Genomic DNA, 20,358 nt, shown 5'->3' on the forward strand with positions numbered 1-20,358 from the left:
ACAGCCTTATGTTTATAAGTGACAGTTTTCCTACTAAGCACCTGCATGTCATAAGCATTTGAATTAAAATTACCATATTAAAATCAAATCTGATGTTTTTTAATTTTTATTTGGTGTGCATTGGAAGAGGGGTAGTCTTATACGGCGAGTATAGCCCAAACCCTATAATTTAACAGGAAATGTAGGGGGCCGTCTTATACGCCCAGTCGTCTTATACGCCGGAAAATACGGTACATTGGAATATAAAGTGCCTAACTCACAGCAAATTGCATACATTAAATAAATACCATGCATACTGGTTCTATATTAATTAACCTAGTTTGGGGGCATTGTTTGGAGTACTATTCATACAGAAAAGAGAAGATTTTATGTCACATGGCAGACAGGGTCAGTATAAAATACTCATTTACATCCGCTACCTGAACACTCAAGATATCATTGACTTTGCAATTCTTTTTCTAACTAAGTAGACAGTATCCCTGGTTTTGGTCCCTAACAATCTTGTAGTCCCTCATGTGGCTATTTTTGAACAAGGACTATGAGGTCTGTGTATATCGATCAATATATTCTTGGCATTAATGATACAAGAAAATGACTTTCTTTAGAAAAAAAATATTTTCTTTTGCTTGTTTTCCACCTTTATTATTTTTTTACAAACAACTCAAGGTGGCAAACGAACACAATTTACTCCTATTTTCCCCACAACAACAACCCTGCGAGATGAGTTGGGCTGAGAGGGAGTGATTGGCCCAAGGTCACCAGCTGGCTTCCATGGCTAAGGGGGGAGCAGAACTCACAGTCTCCTGATTTCTAATTTGGTGCCTTAACCACTAGACCAAACTTGCAACTTCTCTATTGTAATATACATTAAAGCAATTTTAAGGGCGTGAAATCAGAGCACTTAGAAAGCACTGATGGAATGATCCTCAGTGGTACTCATAGGTGGGCATCATTTTGCCTATCTCACATTGTTCTTACTAGCAGTGGATCTTCAGCAGAAGCCTTTCACACTGCCCATTTCCTTTTAAACACGAAGTACCCGGGAATGGATCTGCTACCATCTGCTTATAAAGTACTTGCTGTACTGTAGTGCGGTGATCCCTCCCTTTATGATGAAATTTTGGGAAATGAGGTGTCCTCTATTTTGATTCCAAAGCTATAATGCTAATAAGAAACATAACTATATGTAATATATCTTTGATATACCAGCTTCACAGAGTAATTGGTAGATTATAGCTTCATTAGTGAATATCTAGATACTTAACTGTTTAGTTGTTCACTGTTCACTGATCATTGTTCACAACAGAATTGCCTGTATAGACCAAAGAAAACAGGGTCCTATGATTCTAGGTTCAAATGTCACTTAGGCTCAACTACTTATGATATGAATAGACCCAAGCAACCATAATTTGGTACATTCTATAATGAAATCATCCTTCCCGAATTTTCACACATGTATAAAATTATACAAACATCTCAGGTCCAAAATATATAGTTGTCAGCTTTCCAGGAAATACTATTGAACTGATCAGTAGATAAGGACTGCAAGTGTATGGGCATTGGCAGGTGCTATCATTAGCTTCCCCTCAGATTCTCCAACATTTATTAAACAACTGATAAATGCTTGTCCATTATTACACTGTAAAAGGCTTCCTTTTCTGGCAAAAGCAATGTTTAACAGTTCATTGGCATCATGAAATAGGCATAGATAGTTTGTGAAAGGGGGGAATTATGTGCCTAAAGTGCAATAGGTAGCCTAAATGAAGACTTGTAATGCACACTGAAATATTTTGAGAATCAAGGAAGGAAGGAAGGAAGGAAGGAGTTGCAGGAAGTTCTACTTTCCATAGCTATTTTTCTGTTTCCACTTAACTTTAATACAATTCTTGAAAACAATAAATTCATTCCTTTTTTCCTTTTCTTGTGGCCTTCAGCCTGCGCCTATCCTATCAGTGAGATAGGCTTAGGTCATCCTTGAGAGTGGAGTGGAAGATGAAAGCAGTATTTTAAGTAGTTTATTCCAGAATTGTCCAGCAGCAGTCCGTAAAATAGGGATACTTTTCACTATTCCTGATTCTGGAAACAGAGTCAGGGAACCAGCAATCAACATGAACAGAAAGGGCTTTATTTCAAGCTATTGCAAGCACCTTCTCTCCCAGTCCCAGATCTGCCTCTTCTCCTTAAAGAGAGTCAGCATTACATGAAGTGGGAAGAAGTAAAATTTATAATATAACATTGTCAGGGGCTAAAATTTCAAAATTGCAATGCAACAGGGGAATAGTGTAAGAGAGAAATGCTTAAACAACCCCCTCCTAGCTTTGCTTCTGAAACACAGCACATAGGCAGCTCACTACTATGTAGAAAATGGGAGAGAATGGGGGGAAAAACTTTAAGGTGCTCTCCCCATCTTACTTCTATGGTGACAGATTGTAAAGAAAAGGTAGCAAATCAAAGGACTCAAGCATTCACTTTTCCTAATAATCAGGACAACACCATTCGGCCATGAGTTGGAACTGTAGAGGCATGATGGAGCCTTCACATCTTGCCTGATTACAATCAGAAGAATTTAAACTCTTCATTAAAAGTGAACTGGTACTGAATTTATTCCTCCTGATTGCAAAGGATGGTAGTTGAACTGTATGTGGAATGAGAGGCCATTAACCCCTCCTGAATTGTTGTCAGAGCTGGCCATATCCAGAGAGTATCAAACACTAGCCATAGCTTGCCAGTGTGATTACACACAGATTAAGTTGCTAACCACAGTTCAGAATATACATATCCTTGAATATGTATTACTCACCGCAATAGGGCTGGTATATGTGCAGCCATTGTTTTCTACTGGCCCCTTAGGAGATATGCCTTAGCATAAGATTGGTTGGGAATGAGAGAATAGTTTGAATTCATCAAGAAATTCCATAGTAAGGGACAGGGTGGGATAATTCCTTCTGCCTTCCCAAAAATATGAACACATGCAAAAAGATTCCATTAAAGCCTGCCTTAACAACAGAAAGATTAAATGACCCAGAAGCTGTCCATTATTGTGGAGCCTCCTGAGAGATAAGACAAGGCTGCATGTATAGGCTTGTCCCACAGCAATGATTGGCAACAAACGTTTGTGAAACAGCTGTCTTGATAGTTTCTATTCAGGCTTGTAGGCTGTGTACTTCAGCTTGCCTTTTGCCCTCAGCTTGACAGTCACTGCAGGCAGAGAAAAAGGCTCCAAATGTGTTTATTGACCAAACAATGCACTGTTGCACTAGAAAAATCCTGACAGCAAGACCTCCTACTGAATAGAAACATGATGATACCTCTTGTGGTCTATTAAGTTACTCCTTAATTATCAAAGGTGTTGCTGCTGTGTGGGTAGAATCTGGGCCCGGCTCCATTAATCATGCAGTCAATGACAATTCTAGATGTTGAAAAAGAGAAAAAGGCTGAGTGACAGCCTTTGAAGAGGGCATGGCCGAGCTCTGGATAGTTAAAGGATGATAAAATGGTGAATTTGTTTGCTTTCTTTTAATGTGTTTGTACATGGGCAAATCATAGAACTGGAAGCTAATAACTATTTGTAAATAATTCTTGCATTCTTCATTTATTGAACAACTTTGACAACTTGAGTACACAGCATGAGTAAGGAGAAAGAGGGCAAGGTTGATTTTATAGAATTTGAACAGAAAAAGCCTCGCTATTAGAAATGAATTATTCAATGCTGATCTTCAAAGAAGGAATATTATAGAAGCTTTCCCCAAACTGGTGACCAGAATATGTGTTGGACACCATCTATCATAATCTGTATGTATGTATGCATATGTATACATATATGTATGCATATGTATACATACCTGCACACACACACATTCATCCCACAACGTGAATAAATAACTATTAATGGACAGGTAGCCTGCATTGCCAGGTCAGTTTTTAAAAATCTAATTGCTTTTTGCTTAAAGAAACCCCCTAAAATGCCCTAAAATCCTGGTCTTAATCTTTCCATTGAAGTACTGCAAAACTGAGTTAAGTAACAAAATTCACTGACAAGTCATCTCAAAGCCATGTATTCCATTTCCAGTGCTAAAGCAGTGGTTTAAAAATTCCAACATCTTTCCTTTCCCCCTCCTTGTACCTGCCTCACTCTGGCATTCAAAGTGTCTACGCTGAAAGTGGAAAATGACTATTTCAGGAAATGCAGAATCTATATTTCTTCACCTGTCACTTAACCCAGTGTTTCTCAACCTCAGCCACTTGGAGATGTGTGGACTTCAACCCCCAGAGTTTCCCATGCAACGCTGGCTGGGGAATTCTGGGAATTGAAGTCCACACATCTTTAAGTGGCTGAAGTTGAGAAACACTGACTTAAACATTCATGGGAGTACATATAGTTCAGCAACATCTGGATGGCTGACTTCAGTCTTGGTTTATTCAATCTAGGTAATCCTCATTTAACAACCACTTGCTCAGCGATTATTCACCACCCGCGCATCCCCTCGCTCCCTCCCACTCAGCAGTAGCCACTTACCTGCCTGCCAATCTGCTTGCAAGCCACCTGGAACTTACATCTTCCTCCTGGTTTCTCACTGTTGTGAGAAAGATGCTGGCTTAAGGACTCCTTGCTTAATGACAGCAGTAGGGACTTTGCAACAACATCACCCAGCAATGGAAATTCTGGTCCCAATTGCCATGGTAATTCGAATACCACCTCTATTGTCTTCCAAACCCAGAAGCCCTGTCCATACACAAGGCTGGGCATTTTGAGATGTCGGTTGTACTTCAAAGCCCATTTACACCAATTCATTTGTAGGGCAAGGCAGAACTCCTCATGGAATCCCCGTTTGTCCTTACTTTTTCCCCTGGAATGATTTCATTTTCTTGGCAAAGGCAGAGATGAAGGAAATTGTGTTTTGTGAGACTTCCTTTCTGCAGAACGCACACCAAGCTGTAAGCACTTGCTGTGGTGGATTTCTTTTTCCAATGTATGCTTAGGCATCTTTGGGGTCGGATAGGTAGGATGCTGTCCTGCCTCTACCTCAGAAAACACTTTGGGCCAAGGATGACTGATTCACATAAGTAAACTCTTTTGTTGCCTATGGCACTGAATTACTGTATGTAGGATGCCAGATTCTAAGGCGGAAAAAAAGCTAAAACAAATGATTTTGGTGGGGATAGCCCAGTGATTGCATGATTTGTTAATTTGCTTCAGAAACTGAAGTACTGTAAGGAACAACCAGCTTATAAACTGGACGAGAAGAAAGCCATAGAAGTACCATCTCATTCCTCAGCCAAGGCTCCAAAAAAAGGCAAAAAAGTCACGTTGTCTCTGTGCAAGCTCTCTTCTTCAGGGTCCTCGAGGAACTACTTTTTAGGAATTGCCAATACTGATGCTTTTAGGAACAACTACTATCCAGGTAGAGCTCATAGGACAAGAGATCTGAGTCAACCCGGCTAAGTACATTGAACAAGACAAAAGCAACCTATTTTCTCTGAAATGCCTCCATTCTCCTTTGACTCTCCTTGCAGTCAGTCTGCCACCTCATTCCTGCTCCCTGCCCCTTTCAATATGCAAATGTTGTATCAGAGCTCTGTTTATTCCCTAGTTCTGATCCCTGCCTCCTGCTCCACAGAAAGCCAGGGGATCAAAGATAATGACTGGAACAATTGCAGCAAGACAGAGTTCTTCTACTCCATGGGTTGGTTAAACATTCTCCTGGCAGTATTGTGTAACAAGATCCACCACAGGATAGCCTTGGCAAACAGGAGAAGCTTGCCAAGACGTAAGATGCGTGACAAGCTGTTATTGCCTCCTTGCCAATCTCCTGCATTAGCTATTGACTGAAAATAAAACTTGACCCACCTCAGCCCCAATTGCCTCCCCCATCTGTTCTCGACTGAGTTTCATTATCTCATGCTGAAATTATGCTTCGTTTTCCCTGGCGTCCAGTTGGCCACAGTCTCATTGCCTTAAGGGCAAGCTAGTTAGTTGCTGGTGCCATAGAAACTCATGTCTGTATTTTATCTTATTTGTTTACAGCTAAGTACCTCCCATGTATGCATGTATGCATGTATCTCTCTCTCTCTCTCTCTCATGTATGAATACTTTTCCATTTTGCTTTTTTGTAATTTGCTGATCATTGATCAAAACAGAATATTAACTGTGTGTGTGTGTGTGTGTGTGTGTGTGTGTGTAGGTGCAGGTATATATATGCACGGATGTAAGTAAGAGAAAACATGAGCATGTGGCAGGACCTACCAATTGTCTGGACTCAGAAGCAAAGCAGGTTGAACTGGTTTTTTCTACTTAGATGGAATATTACTATAATAATAATAATGATATATAATAATATTAATAATAAATCATCCTGGAAAAAAACATAGAGGCAAATCATTATTCATTGCTGCCAAAAATAGATTTCTGTGTCCATAAAATTTGCTCATGATTTTTTGGCAACTCCTGCAGAGCGATTGTAAGTCCAATAGCCTGCATACAAAATCTCACTTCAGGGTGAACTGAAGGGGCAGGGTGAGTCTGCTATGAAACTGCAATCCCCCTATTTGGGGCAGATTAAAATAATCTCCTGGAGCTGCCCTGCCCAGCTCAGTGCCCGGCTTCCAAAATTCCTAGCCAAGGGCTGATCACTCTGAAGGAACCCAGAGGGGATCTGGTTGTGCCAAACACCAAATGGCAGGTTGTTGTGGTCACTGTAAAGCTACAGACCTCTCATTTTCTTTTTCAAAAGTCTGACAGTCCTGAATTTTGATGTGTTGGAGAATAAGCATTGAAAAGCAGGCTGATTATCTGGAAGGGGGGGCAGTGGTGGGATTCAGCCAGTTCACTCCACTTCAACAGAACCGGTAGCTAATTTTTTGTTGCCCAGGCCCAGAATAGACTTCCAGAAGCAGCAGAGAACCAGTTGTTCACATATTTGAATCCCACCACTGAAAAAGGCCCCATATTTCAGCTTCTCAAAGCAAGCAAAAACAGAATAAGCAAACAGATAAAAATCAAAGACATGCTGGGATGGGATCTCACCACCAAGAAAGGAAAAATGCATAGCTAAAACAGAACCAAGAGTGAATGCATGTTTGAATAAAATTTGCATATGCTAATCTGTATGCACAGTACCTTACATTTAGAACTATCTACTATGACTAAGGCAGAAATATTCATTGCCTGAAAGCAGAGAGGATTATGCCTTTTGCCTACTCTTTCTATTGCCCAAATGCTAATCCTGGTGACTAACTCTTTGCTGCATCTAGTGAACATCCAGATTTCTGCATTCCTTATCTGGAAGCTCTGCTTAAAAGGTTTCCTTCCTTTCTCCCTTCCTTCCCTTTTAGACATTTTTGAGGAACAGTATAACTAAAAAAACAAGGGTTCAAAAAAATGTCACAGAGTTTTCCAGTTTTCCATTAATATATCATTAATGATTATGAATGTGTATTATGTTGTTTGTTAAAATTAAACATCATTAATGAACTTTGAGCCAATAATAAATATCAGAACCATGCTTAACACAATATAAACCACAGGCTGAAATTATACACAGTGCTCCAGGTTCAACATACAGTGACAAGTGCATCAAAAAGCAGACCTTTAGCTTTCTGGGATCTCAACATTGTTTCTCTGTGGATGCAGCCAAAGATTGCATTGGCTCTTTTGGTGGCTGCATGTTCAGTCTGTGGCCTATTACGACATGCAGATCCTGCTCGTGACTATCATTGCTAAGCCAACTATCACCTATTTTGTACCACTACATATAGTTTTCCTACCAAAGTGCAGAAATAAACTTAGACTTAAACATACTCGGTTTTTTAAACACCATTGAACAGCATTTTATTGATTAGGGCCTAATGTTCAAGTCTATTAAAAGATTCTTTTGAAGCTTCGGCCTCTCTTCTGACATATTATCAGTCTCCTTCATTTTGTATCATTTGCATATCTGATGAGCATCCTTTCTATTCCCTCATCTAAGTAGGTTTTAAAAATGTTGAAAAGCATTTCCCCCTCCTTTTTTTTTTACAAAGAAAAGAGTGAAACAACGTTAGCTCTTTTTCAGTCTTCTGGCACTTTCCCTGTACTTCAGGACTTCTTAAGGATTACAGTGAGAGATTTTAGTTGGAGACTATGAAGAGAGACAGAATCAGAAAGAGCCTTTAGCTTTTAGCCAGAAATTGTTTGGACAGATTGCTTTATACTCTGTGAAAGAGGAATATTATTTTAATCCAAAATGGATTTTTAAAAGTGAGCATGGCTTCTCCCATATCCCAGTCTTAGGGCAGCTACATTTTTTATTCTAATGAAGAGCATATAAAGCTTCTTTATATGGAGCTACAGTTTCTCTGTTTTGATGGACAACATCTCTTCAGAAAGGGTCTATTCAAGTTTGTTTGCCCTTTTAACTAGAAAGAATGATAACTGCACCTGGGAGCTTCTGTGTGCCAAATTCTGTATAGCTGACTTGTATTATTATATATCAAAAAATCTCCTTGAATATAATTTTGGAAGAGGGCTAAAGATTTCTCCCATACAGACGAATTTTTTCATAATATTTATGAATAGGCTATCAATACTGTTTTTTGTGACACTAGGGAAAAGAATTAGGTCAGTGGAAACCAAGGTGAAAGTTAATGGAATCTGAATTATTTACCAGATTATATACTTTATTCAAAAAGCAAAAAATAATTATTGTAATGTGACTCAAATCTATGCTATGTTGGACTACAATGCTCATAGTTACCAACCAAATTGATCATTGTTTATTTTGATGAAACTTCTTCAGGTTAGGAAACGGTAATCTAGGATATCCAAACAAATAAATAATGCTTAAATGGTCATCTTTCTTAAATATCAATAGTAAAAATAGGTTTTCTCTTTCCTTTCAATTCTATAGCAAGAAAAATCCAACCTTGGTTCTTCACTGCTCCCCCAGGTGATGCATATTTATCATTTATCAAGCAGCACACAAGAATTAAAAACCAACAAAGCAATATTTATTGGTTAATTGTTATTAAAAAGCAGGAGGCCTGTACATCACACAGGACTCTCCTGGAGATACCAATGAACAGATGCAAACATCTTACAAACACTTTTTGATTTCAAAATAAAGATTTTTTATTTGTTCAGCCCAGCTGAATATTAGCAACAATAATCATCAGTTTTTGAAAAAGCCCAGGGCTTCCTGATACAATCACACAAACTTAGTTATGAAAAAAATAGATATCTATGTACATTATATACACACATACACACACACACATATATATATAAAACATATAAATTAAGAGCAAGAAGAGGCTATTCATAGAGAAAGTTGTAGCAATTTCTAGGGGAAAAAAGTTCTTCCTTTCTAGACACACATGTACTGAATCAGCTGGAAAAGAATCAGATCTGTGGCTACTAAACCTTGCTCTCTGGATTGATGTGAAATCCATAATGATATCAGGTTTGCTGTTGCCAATTTTCTGCCTGTTAAACAGGAACATTTGCTGGTAAACAGTCAGTTGCTGGATGGGAAACTACATGTCCACCTGGCTCTGCAAAGTAGAGAGGCTTATCAGCATTCCTATGTTATGGTTGAACAGTGTCAGAACAGAGTTTCCTGCAAATAGCTGGCCACAGCATTTACCTCCAATCAGCAAATTACTTGATGTTTTGGGAATGGCCCTCCAGGAATAGCCAAGAACAGCCTGTTCCTTCTGCCTCAATGAGCTTTGTGCACAGTCTTAGACAGCCGAAGGCATTGTAATCCTAATTCAGAGTTGGAGGCTGCCAAATTCCAATTGCAACAAAATAATAACGGTTCACAATAACCTACTTGAGCCAAAATATCAGCTGTAATTGGTTGGACTCCCTTCTGGGAGCCAGCATACACGCTTTGCCCCATGTAGGGCTGGAGTTTTAACAACACACTGCTTCAGACAGCAGTTTCATAGTTCTGGGCCCATGACAATCCACTGTCCTCAGAGGGGGGGCCTCCAAGTAAGAGTGGGCCACATTCAAGTCCATGGGAGGCTTTTGTGGCTGTTTAGCTCTAGTCTCGCACCTCTTCCTCCTTCCAACCACTGGAGTTTTTCCCAAACTTGTACACAAGTCTCCGGCCGTCCACACGTTCCAGAATTTCCCGTTTGTAGTAGTACCTGAGAGAAGAGATAGCAAAGTCTTTAAAGGAGAGCCCCAAGGATTACCTCTCCTCCCCCTCCCCCCCAAAAAAAAAATCAAGGCCAAACTCTTTAAAATGTTTTATAATGGATGTAGATTTGAGTCAAGTTTCCATAATCCAAATGCTTGGAATTTATTATTGAAGAAATTGCAATTTTTGGTGACCAGAAGCCATACTTTTGGTTTTTTTTTTACTTTTGGCTGGGGTGGTTATGTGACTGAGACACTGCTATAATTACAGCGGCAGAGAACATAGGACCTGATTTCTGTCCCTTTCTCCAAAGTTTGGGTTTATTTTTTTAAAAATGGTAATAGATATGCTCAGTTGATCTAAGGTTTAATAGATGAAGCTTTCCACCCCGTTTTGAGTGTATGAACAGTTGTAGTCATAAAAAGGGAGTCCCACCACAATAGCATATGCTCGTATGTTTAACCTGTTGCCTCTTCATTCTATCCCCTTACTAAGAATTGTAGTGCTGATGGGGAATCACTTAGGGTTTTAATATTTATATATATTTTTTATTGTTTTTATTGTGGGCAATAATTTAATTCTTTTTTAACTTTTGTACTTTTGTAGTTTTAAGATATGCCCTGTTCACCGCCCTGAGTCCTTCGGGAGAAGGGCGGTATAAAAATTTAATAAATAATAATAATAATAATAGTGCTTGTATTTGTTAACTTTGTTGATATTTTTTCTCAGGCAGACCATATTACAAGCAGTCCTCCACTTACGACAGTTCATTTAGTGACCCTTCAAAGTTACAATGGCATGAAAACAGTGACTTATGACCATTTTTCACACTTATGACTGTTGCAGTATTCCCATGGTCATGTGATCAAAATTCAGAAGTTTGGCAACTGACTCATATTTAAGATGCTTGCAGTGTCTTGGGATCATGTCTGACAAGCAAAATCACTGGGGGAGCCAGATTCATTTAACAACTATGAAACTAACTTAACATCTGCAGTGATTCATTTAACAACTGTGGCATGAAGAGTTGTAAGTCTGTCTCACTTAGCAACAGAAATTGTGGGCTCAATTGTGGTCGTAAGTTGAGGAGTAGTGGTATTTTTGTAGACCTTTTAACAAAATGTTAATGTGTTATTCATTGTTGAGTTTTAAGAACTTGTTGGCTTTTAATTTCTTGTAATATATCTCCTACACAGAGCGACATGACATTTTTAAAATTATGAAGATTATTGGTCAGTATAAAAAAAATAACGATAGATACCTCATGGCACGGCTGAGTTTCTCATAGGTCATGCTACTATTTTTTTTCTTTTGTCCCCAGAGCTGGGCTACAGCCTCTGATCTCAGGAATTTGAAAATGCCTTCTCGACGGTCTTCCCACTTTAGCAAACCTTCATTCAGCTCAGGATGAATTAGGATGTCCCGAATGAATTCCCACAGATGGATCCCTCTTGGTGCTGGTTATGAAAAAGGAAATAAGACAGCTAAATCATTCATCTGTCCAAATGACACTGCAAGCAGGAAAGGTTTCCAAACTGGGCAAAAAAGATTTTCCACTGCAGGGCTATGGAATCATTGCATAAGAAAATGGACTGTGTTTCTGAGAAACCTCTGTACCTCCAAGGAGGCAGAAGATAATCAGATAACTGAGATGCTTTTAATGAGTTTGAAAGACAAGGAGCTATAATGCAAAATGACATAATTCAAGCATTATACAGTTGATCAGTGTTTAAATTCCCTGCTCCACTCTGACATATCTGACAGGCATACGGACACCAGTAAAGTTATTATGCTTCTGCATCTATCCTAATGGACCAAGTGAGCGAGCTGCCTCAGAACTTGAAGTTAACAGGCCAGCATATGTAAGTCAAGCAGTTGCAAAAATATCATCTCCTTATTTCACTAACCAGCATATAATCTGAGCAGGAAATGCATGCACAAATTTGGTTTGCATTCACTAGCCAAATATCATGAACATCCGGCTCATATATTATACGCTATCCACTTACAGTGTTTATTCTTTTTAGTCTCCAGGCAGTCTCTGCTGTCCTTGCTGATCTTCCTTGGTCGTCCCCTCTTCCTTTTCTTAAGATCTTCTTTCTTATATTCTAGATAGTGCCATGTAAGAAAAAAAATAAGATGCACTTGAACTTTTTGCCCCAATACCCTACATTCCTATAACTACCCTATGTGAACTTGAAAGTTCAAGCACAGCCCCTAGAAGACAGTATGGCAAATCAGAGCCAGAAACTGTACCCAGCGTAAATCTGAGATATCAAGTCCTGATCCCTTACCCCATTATAACATCCTATGGCCACCATCTTTTTCTAGACCAAAATTTTTCATCCAGATAGTCAAGAATATGGGACAAGACTCATCACCTCTAGCAATCATGCTTTCCATTATTCTATTATCTTTAACTGACAGGAAGGAGTTTCATTAAGTATTTGTGCTTTTTTAAAAAAAAATCCACTCTACATTTTTAAAAAAATGGATTGCAATAGAATTCTCCAAAATCAGAAAACACTCGATCAGCTTCTAGGTCAATTGCTCTCCTACTCTGACTAAAGTACAACAGGACAGAGCTGGAAAGGACAACATTAGAACAACTAGAAAGCAATTATATGTAACTTTTCTCTTAAAACAGAAATCTTCCATGAAAAACCTTGGACATTTCACAAATGAGGAAACTATTTTTTCTCCTTAGGCAGGTTCCTCATTTAAAATTAAACCACCATTTCTCCCTCTCCCCCCAAAAAGAGCCACCAGTGCCTTATTCTAAGTACAAAAACAAAACTAAACAAATAGCCTTTATTCAGATCTTTAGAACTACAGCCTTATATTACTGCTTTTTTATTTTAAAAGAAAGGGTTTAGGGTAGGAGAAAAGAAGTTATATGTAGTTGCATTAATTTGAAGTGCAGAACAATTATTGCTTGGATTTTCTAAGTCAATTTTATCTATGTATGTGACATCTCATTACATTGCTTCTGACCCCTTTTTTCTTTAGCAGTGTTACTGGCATTTGATTTGGTCTCCTAATTGTATTGTAGAAGTCTTTCCCCAGAACTACTGACTTCTGCTGAGAGGGATTTGTATTAGCAGACAATAGTTTTGGAACATTCAGAATTTGATTTTGATTTTAAATGCTTGTGCTCAAAATTTATTAAGAAACCTTTTCTCATATCTAAATATAGCAATGGTATGTTATTTCTGTTCACACAATAATAATAGAATAGACTCTGAATATGCATAGATTCTAGGGACGCAGTGGCTCAGTAAGTTAGCTTGTCAACCAGAAGGTTGGCAGTTTGGCGGGTCGAATCCTGAGTACTGCGTAACAGAGTGACCGCCTGTTACTCGTCCCAGCTTCTGCCAACCTAGCAGTTCGAAAGCACGTAAAAATGCAAGTAGAAAAATAGGGACCACTACGGTGGGAAGGTAACAGCGTTCCGTGCGCCTTTGGCGTCTAGTCATGCTGGCCACATGACCACGGAGACGTCCTTGGACAAGTGCTGGCTCTTCAGCTTTGAAACGGAGATGAGCACCGGCCCCTAGAGTCGGAAATGACTAGCACGTATGTGTGGGGGAACCTTTACCTTTACCTTTATGCATAGATTACTCTGTTACTTTGTACTGATATTTAGCTCTAATATTTTATAGAATTAAGCTGTTGGATATCTTATGATTCTATTCTTTTTTTATCTTCATATTTGTTCTGTTTTTATGCAATAGATCTATTGTCTACTCTTCCTGTTCTTTTGTCTTCCTCTTCACTAGTTTGTCTTTGAAGATTCCAGCCATTCAACTGGCAAAATACCTAGCAACAAAGGCATTTATGCAAACATATCTGAAATCCTGTTGATCAGTCTTAACTCACCATCAGAAAAGTTGCTGTGCTTTATGTCTATGGGATCAAGTTCTAGATCACTTCCACCGGAGTCCTGAGATTGAGGGCTCTGAGACATTGTCCCTGAGGAGAAAGGAAAGGAAATTGAAATCTCTATTCTAGATACCAGCTCTGGAAATCAAGCATGATTGTCAAATGTTCTGGATCCTGAGGATTTATTTATTTATTTATTTATGCAAAAGACTTATATTTTGCTATTACTCCCCTTTTAGAATTTAGATATTTCTGATATTAGGTACAAATATCCCCCCTCCATAAACAAAACTGTGAACAAATTGCAATCTGCTTATATGAGTGAATGTGATGGGGAAATTGGATCTATTAAGGCCAACAGGCCTCCTGTGGTAGCTGAGCTGCAATCTGCAGGAGGCAAAAGACACCAGCAATTCGTGGAACATAAAGAAAGTACCTGCTAGAGATGCAGAGCTGTCTGGTGACATGGCTCCAGAGATGTAGCCAAGATCTGGCTGTGAAAAAATGCTTGCTAACTTCATTTCCTCCAGATAGTCCTGGCTGCATGAGTTCCCCAATTCTGGGGGGGGGGGGGGGAAGAGAGAGAAATTGAGGGTTAAGCACATTCATAAAAGCAGATGTAAACAGATGTAAACAGGGAACCATCACAAGACACAGCAGCCATTCATTGTCCCCTCACCTAAAGGACTGGATTCCAGAAGGGCCTCCTGTGATACATCCTCAGTCCTCAGGACTGACATGATCCAGCCAAGTTCATCTGAAACAGACACAATAAGGGTGTGGGAAAGAAAAATACGTTATTTCTGAATTATAAACCAAGTGCTACTCCCTTGTTCATTCAGAGATAAACTAAAAGTTGCATTGTTTCCTTATAGGGAAATTAAATAAAATAGGGGCAGTGTTTTTCTGGAAATTTAGATTCACTCCTGATAAATAATGATTAATCGGGGACAGGTACCAGGTATTTTACTCTTGTAGACAACTAATTTCTATGATGCTTTCTGGACTGTTTCATTTTTTTATTGGCTGTAATGTGTTGCCTTTACAGTAATACAACCTGCTGTCACTTCATTTAGCACTTGAAGTTTCCTTCTCTCCTATAAATCTGAGGATGGGGGTGAGGGCAAGACATCAGGGTGAAGCCAATAAGAAAAGGTAGCAAGTGCTACCAGTCCAGAGTAAATCCGCAGACTTCTTCTCTTCCTAAAGAATACCTTGCTTCAGTGAAATAGACTGGTTTCGTGTAGGACACTAATCCATTATGAGATGTGTTATGTTTTGTAAAGAATTGTTTGTGGCTTAATGTGATATTCAGTCGTGTGTTATTTAAGAACATATAATTCAGCAAACCTTAATTTAGTGTGAGGTATGGACATTGTCATTTAGTTTTTACACTTAATAACCCACCTCATTTTCTCAATTTTTGCATTTCTGCCTCACAAAATGGAGAGTTGACAGGAGGAATACCAATGTATTTCTGTCTTGAAAGGAGAGGGGGACACCAACACGTACCGGTCTCATGCAAGCGGTCGTATAACTCATCCCCAAGGGGGCCAAAGATAAGTCCCAGCTGATCTCGTGTGTATTGGCAAAGGGTGTAGCCATCCATGTTGCAGCAGGAGAAATCTATGGCACTGGCATCATACTTGTTTTTCTCCACGTGATAGCTGATCCACTCCAGCACCTGAGACCTGCTCCAGCTGTGTGGCATCTCACCATACCATGTTGGTTTGCCTGAGAATGGTAGAAGGGAGAGGTGGGGAGGGAGGGAGAAGAGTGGGTTTAGTTGAACAGGTGATTGCTTTGTTAGTGCCAGCCCAGCCCCTGGAACACTGCTGCCTGAGCGGCACAGGGTGCGGCCGGTACATTTACGCACAGGATTTATCTTGCTTAGTCACTGTGGTTGGGTTAACACGTACACCTGTCACCTGTTCCCTTATCTCTGAAGGTGCCCCTCCCATCTGGAATGAGGTCATTTAGGGCAGAAACTTCTCAGCTCTCTGTGCAGCCAGCCATGCCTCCATTAGAATACTGTATATGATCAACTGCCACAATACTGGTGGCGCTGTTCCTTTACTCCAGTAGCCTTTGACTTATAGAAGGCCATGTGTATAGCTTTTCACTGGTAAGAAAAGCAGTATAGAGAAATTACAACTGACCTTTTGGCTCTGCAAGGTTTTAAGCCAGCCTTCCCCAACCTGTTGCCCTCCAGATCATCATAATAATTTGCATACAACACGACAAATGTTCAAAGCATTTCAACAGCAATAGTTAAAGAGCTTATTCAAATTCCCCAAGTAAAGGGTGCAATACTTTGCATTGAAATCCATTGGCTACAGAAAGTTAGACCTCCAAGACCAATAAAACAGAATTCCAAAATCTATTCTAGATATAAAATGCCCTATTTTTTTTTCTTTTATTCAGTTGCCTACTCTCCTTGCACCATCAGATTATGGACAGCTACCTGTTGTCTCAGTTGCCATGCTTGCATTACTCAGAACAAGAGATAGGTTGTCATCTTCAACAAGGTGGGTTAGCAGATCAGGGTCTGGTGGGGCTTCCTCTGGCTGGTACATGGCACTGATATAATTAGAGATAAGGTTGCTGATTTCACAAGATCCTGCCATGGAAGTTTCTGTCAGAAAATTGAAACTGTTAGATTTGGACAGAAATGGAGAACAGAATGAGCATGTGGGAGCATTAATTACCTGCATTTTTTTCTTCATTAACATTTTGCATATATTTGTTTTGTGATAGCAACTCCTGGCTCCTAGTTCTTCAGTTCTTTTCAACAGTCTTTCAAATCCTTGCACTGTCTCACCGAAACTAGTGCCCTCTAGGTAAGATTGGCTACAACGCCCATCATACTCCATTCCAAATGAGTGGGACTGTAATCAAGCATTTTTAGAAATCACCAAGTAAGGAACAGCTACCCTAACGAGCAGGATCTTTCCAACAATATCCAAGGGGAAGCCTTCTCACGGAAGGACGATGTTCTAGACAAAGTGGTCTGCCAACAAATTAAAAAATATCACAACTCTCATTTTACTAGTGTTTTAACTTTTTTGCTTGGATAAGCCACAGGAAAAAACTTTACACTTGCATTCCATCCCATTTCCATCCCTGCTCCCTAGATTTGGCTAATACAGCAACAACATAAAAGAGGGGCAGGAAAATAATTATCACTTCAAAAATTCTTTAATAATATGAACTTTCAGGGATTGCATTTTAAAGTTATTTTTCCTGGATGGCGATTCCTCTACCTTCATTTATATATATAAACATTTAACCCACATTCCGTGAAAAATTAATCTCTAAGCATGGTCCCTGTTTTGTTATCAGACAGCATACATTCAACAATCCTCTTATCAAATTAAAACAATTCTCCATTTATCTGAGAAAAGATTCCGCTTTCTCAGAAATGAACTATTTCTTGAACTTTGTTAACCTAAATTTAAACTTTTCAAGCATTATCATTTATCACTTGCTAACCCCTATCTCACCCTTCATCTTGCTTATAGAATTAAGAGTTCCAGGTCAGACGGGAGCCCCATCCCTTGAGATCCGCAGAGCAAAATTGAAAATACATCAAATATAGGAGAAAGTTGCCAGAGAAACCAGCCACAGCCTATCCTTCCTTTGCCAAAAATTGCAAATTGCATGATGGTATACACTAAACAACTAGATATTTTTTCTGGATGCTTCTGAACCTAACCATCCAAAGATATTGTGCAGCTATTCCATCACTGTTGTCACTCCCCCACCCCCAAAGAAAAGAAAGAGAAGGAGAAAACAATGGGAAAACATAGGAGAAAAAGGTTCAAACTCTACATCCTCTGTACATTTCCATGAATCAAGAGAGGAAATTTGCCTGGAAGCATCATCTGAGTCCATAAAACAGAAAAACTGACTGACTGGAGCAGGACAAAAGCTTCTTTGATCAGGCATTTTGGTTCCACCGCCAGGCAATCAGATACACGAATTGATTATGCACTCAGAATCTTCTCTGAAGCTTGTGGAATAGGGCACAAGCTCTGAATATATAGGCTTCAAATAAGGAACTAAATAAAATGCACTTCAGATGTTGGCACAACATCCTGAACAAGAACGGGAGTTGAATACCAGGCAGACACAGCTATTCTACATCCATCCTTCTGTTCACCCACAAACTGAATATACCATCTTCCTTTTGTACCTACCAGGCAGGTGCTGCAGCAGCAGTTAATCCACACAGTAGTTGACTAAAAAAGTAGCAGAGAGTGTTCAGTTGCTCCTGCTCACCTGTGCCCTGGTATTTGTTATCCCCTCCTGAGTATAACTCAGCCCCTCCCCATCGCTGGGCCTTTATAGGGCGCCTCTCCTGTAACATGATCTCCGCCTCTAGGGGAATTCCAAGCACAGGTACTCAACTCCTGCCTAGGGAATTTGCATATGTGCCACCTGGGTCAATGCCAGCCTACCTTGCCGGGAAATCTGGGCAGATAGTTTAATCATTACCAGAGAAGCCCTGGCATGGCCTATGCCAGTTTCACTCAGGATGATGTTTTTCTACCTTTCCTATCACTTGTGTTTGTTTGCTCATCAAAGCAGTAAACCACCCTACTTTTTCCTCACTTGCTAAGAATAGAGCTATATAAATGTTTTGATGGGGGCAGTTACCACTTGCCATTCCAGTGGACGGCATCAGGTAGGGTTTGAATGTGACAAGCACATTATAGATCAGGAAAGGCTAAATCCATACATGAAGGTGGCTCACAAAGCTACTGTCTAAGAATCCCTCGCAGTCAAATGCTGAAGTCAAACTTTTTCCAACATCTGGTGTGCAGCTTTCCACAACAAATCTGGCTTCTTGTTTAAGGACAAAACAACATTTTGTCAATGTTAAGGGTGCAATTATAGGTACATTTACCTGGAAATAATTCCAGTGGAGTATGACTAAACTAATTATCTTACCTATATATAGAATTAGGGCATGCTTTTTACTGGAAACCATGGGGTTTCAGTAAGTTGAAACTAAGTCCCTTTACTTTGCTATCAGTGACATATGCACCCTTATGTTATGACTATTTAATGAGATTGCAAGTGCCAATGACCCCAAGGGGTCTTATTTCCTAACAAATGTTGTCACAAGTCTGAATTGAGTTCATGCTGGATTTCTAACCTCTATATTGCCCCCCCCCCATATTGTTCCAGAAGAAAAAAGGGAGTAATTTAATATGGAAGACATTTATGCCACTGTAGTGATAAATCAAATATTTGTATGAAGAGGAAGAAATTCAGAGAGACAGGCTTGTATAATTAGTTGTAACAGATATATAAGCAAATGTTATGGCGTTATAATATACTGCAGCACAGAGTGTCCAATTTTTCAGCTGCTCTGAACTAAGCAGAATTGAATATAGTTAGTGTTTGAACAGAAGTCTGTGGAGGTGAACAAAATGTCCTAAAGAAGGCAGTTTCAAAACCACGTTTACATTATTGTTAGCAAAATGATTGGATATGTCCATGAAGTCACTAGGTAGTAAGGTCAACTTCAGCAAGGTTTTTTCCGATGAGAATAAAATTGAAAACCAAATATAGGTAAGGTTTGTGGATTTCCCAGAGAGATTAGCTGACCCTCCTATAGGGTTGGAAACAGGAAGTAGGATTAAATGTAGGGGAGTTTTTCCCCCCCCCTCCATTCAGCACAGCTCACCCCATATTACTGATAGAGACATTGGAAGCTGGGACAGTAAATTGGTGTTTATTCTTTGCTGTGCCACTGCCCCCTTCTGTCATCCCAGGCAAAACTGCAGAATGTTTTTTCCGAGCGACACATAAGGAAGCTTTTAGCCGGCACTGCCTTATACAGTCAGGCTAAGAAATGTGAGAGAAGTTTTTCTGAAATCAACACAAACACTTTCTAATCCATGTAGATCTTAAATTAACCAACAAGTTACAGATACTGTAGGCAAAAGGCAGTTAACCATTCCTGGTAAAAACAGCCACAACTTCATTGAATTTCGGGAGATTATGTCCCTTTGTACATGGACTTGTCTCACAGCTGTGTGAGATTGTGATGAGCTGGATAAACGTCTTGTGACTGAAAGCTGGTATTAATGGGCAAACTCTGCATTCATAGCAGGTACAGCTTGGTGGAAACTGAGACAGCCCACCAACTTGCCTAGCTAGCTGAGCAACTGGCAATGCTCCCGCCACACCCAATTGACGTCAAGTGGAGAATGTTGCTTGGCAAGAGAGTTGCCCCAGTGCTCTGGTGCCACTGCGCAGGCAACAGGTTAGGCAGGGCAGCTCTTCCATCTGATTCTTAACAAAAGCATTCTTCTTAACAAAAGTGATAACTGAAATAGAT

The 20,358-nt window shown here is 39.6% G+C and overlaps 1 protein-coding gene across 2 annotated transcripts; it reads right to left on the reverse strand.

Moving 5' to 3' along the window:
* Positions 1 to 9,032: 9,032 nt before the first annotated feature.
* ELF3 (E74 like ETS transcription factor 3) lies at positions 9,033 to 18,316 on the reverse strand. 2 transcript variants are annotated; one of them, XM_081324098.1, is made up of 9 exons: positions 18,206 to 18,316; positions 16,471 to 16,641; positions 15,519 to 15,740; positions 14,686 to 14,763; positions 14,443 to 14,565; positions 14,004 to 14,096; positions 12,134 to 12,232; positions 11,386 to 11,581; positions 9,037 to 10,131 (listed from the first exon to the last, which is right to left on the reverse strand). In XM_081324098.1, exons 2-9 carry the CDS (start codon positions 16,631 to 16,633, stop codon positions 10,026 to 10,028), a joined length of 1,080 nt encoding a protein of 359 aa, XP_081180224.1. In that variant the 5' UTR covers positions 16,634 to 16,641; positions 18,206 to 18,316; the 3' UTR covers positions 9,037 to 10,025. The 2 variants fall into 2 exon arrangements, with proteins under 2 accessions (XP_081180225.1, XP_081180224.1); XM_081324099.1 differs by lacking the exon at positions 18,206 to 18,316 and having other exon boundaries at positions 9,033 to 10,131; positions 16,471 to 16,639.
* Positions 18,317 to 20,358: the final 2,042 nt, after the last annotated feature.

Source organism: Vipera berus (assembly GCF_964194415.1).
Source record: "Vipera berus genome assembly, chromosome: 3".
Lineage (NCBI taxonomy): Eukaryota > Metazoa > Chordata > Lepidosauria > Squamata > Viperidae > Vipera > Vipera berus.

Excerpts from the sequence above, each read along its gene's own strand:
- ELF3 (XM_081324099.1), bottom strand. The coding sequence starts at position 16,633 with ATGGCAGGATCTTGTGAAATCAGCAACCTTATCTCTAATTATATCAGT. Across the intron at positions 15,741-16,470 it reads CATGGCAACTGAGACAACAG|GCAAACCAACATGGTATGGT; the intron begins GTAGCTGTCCAT and ends TACCATTCTCAG. Across the intron at positions 14,566-14,685 it reads TCTGGAATCCAGTCCTTTAG|AATTGGGGAACTCATGCAGC; the intron begins GTGAGGGGACAA and ends CCCCCCCCCCAG.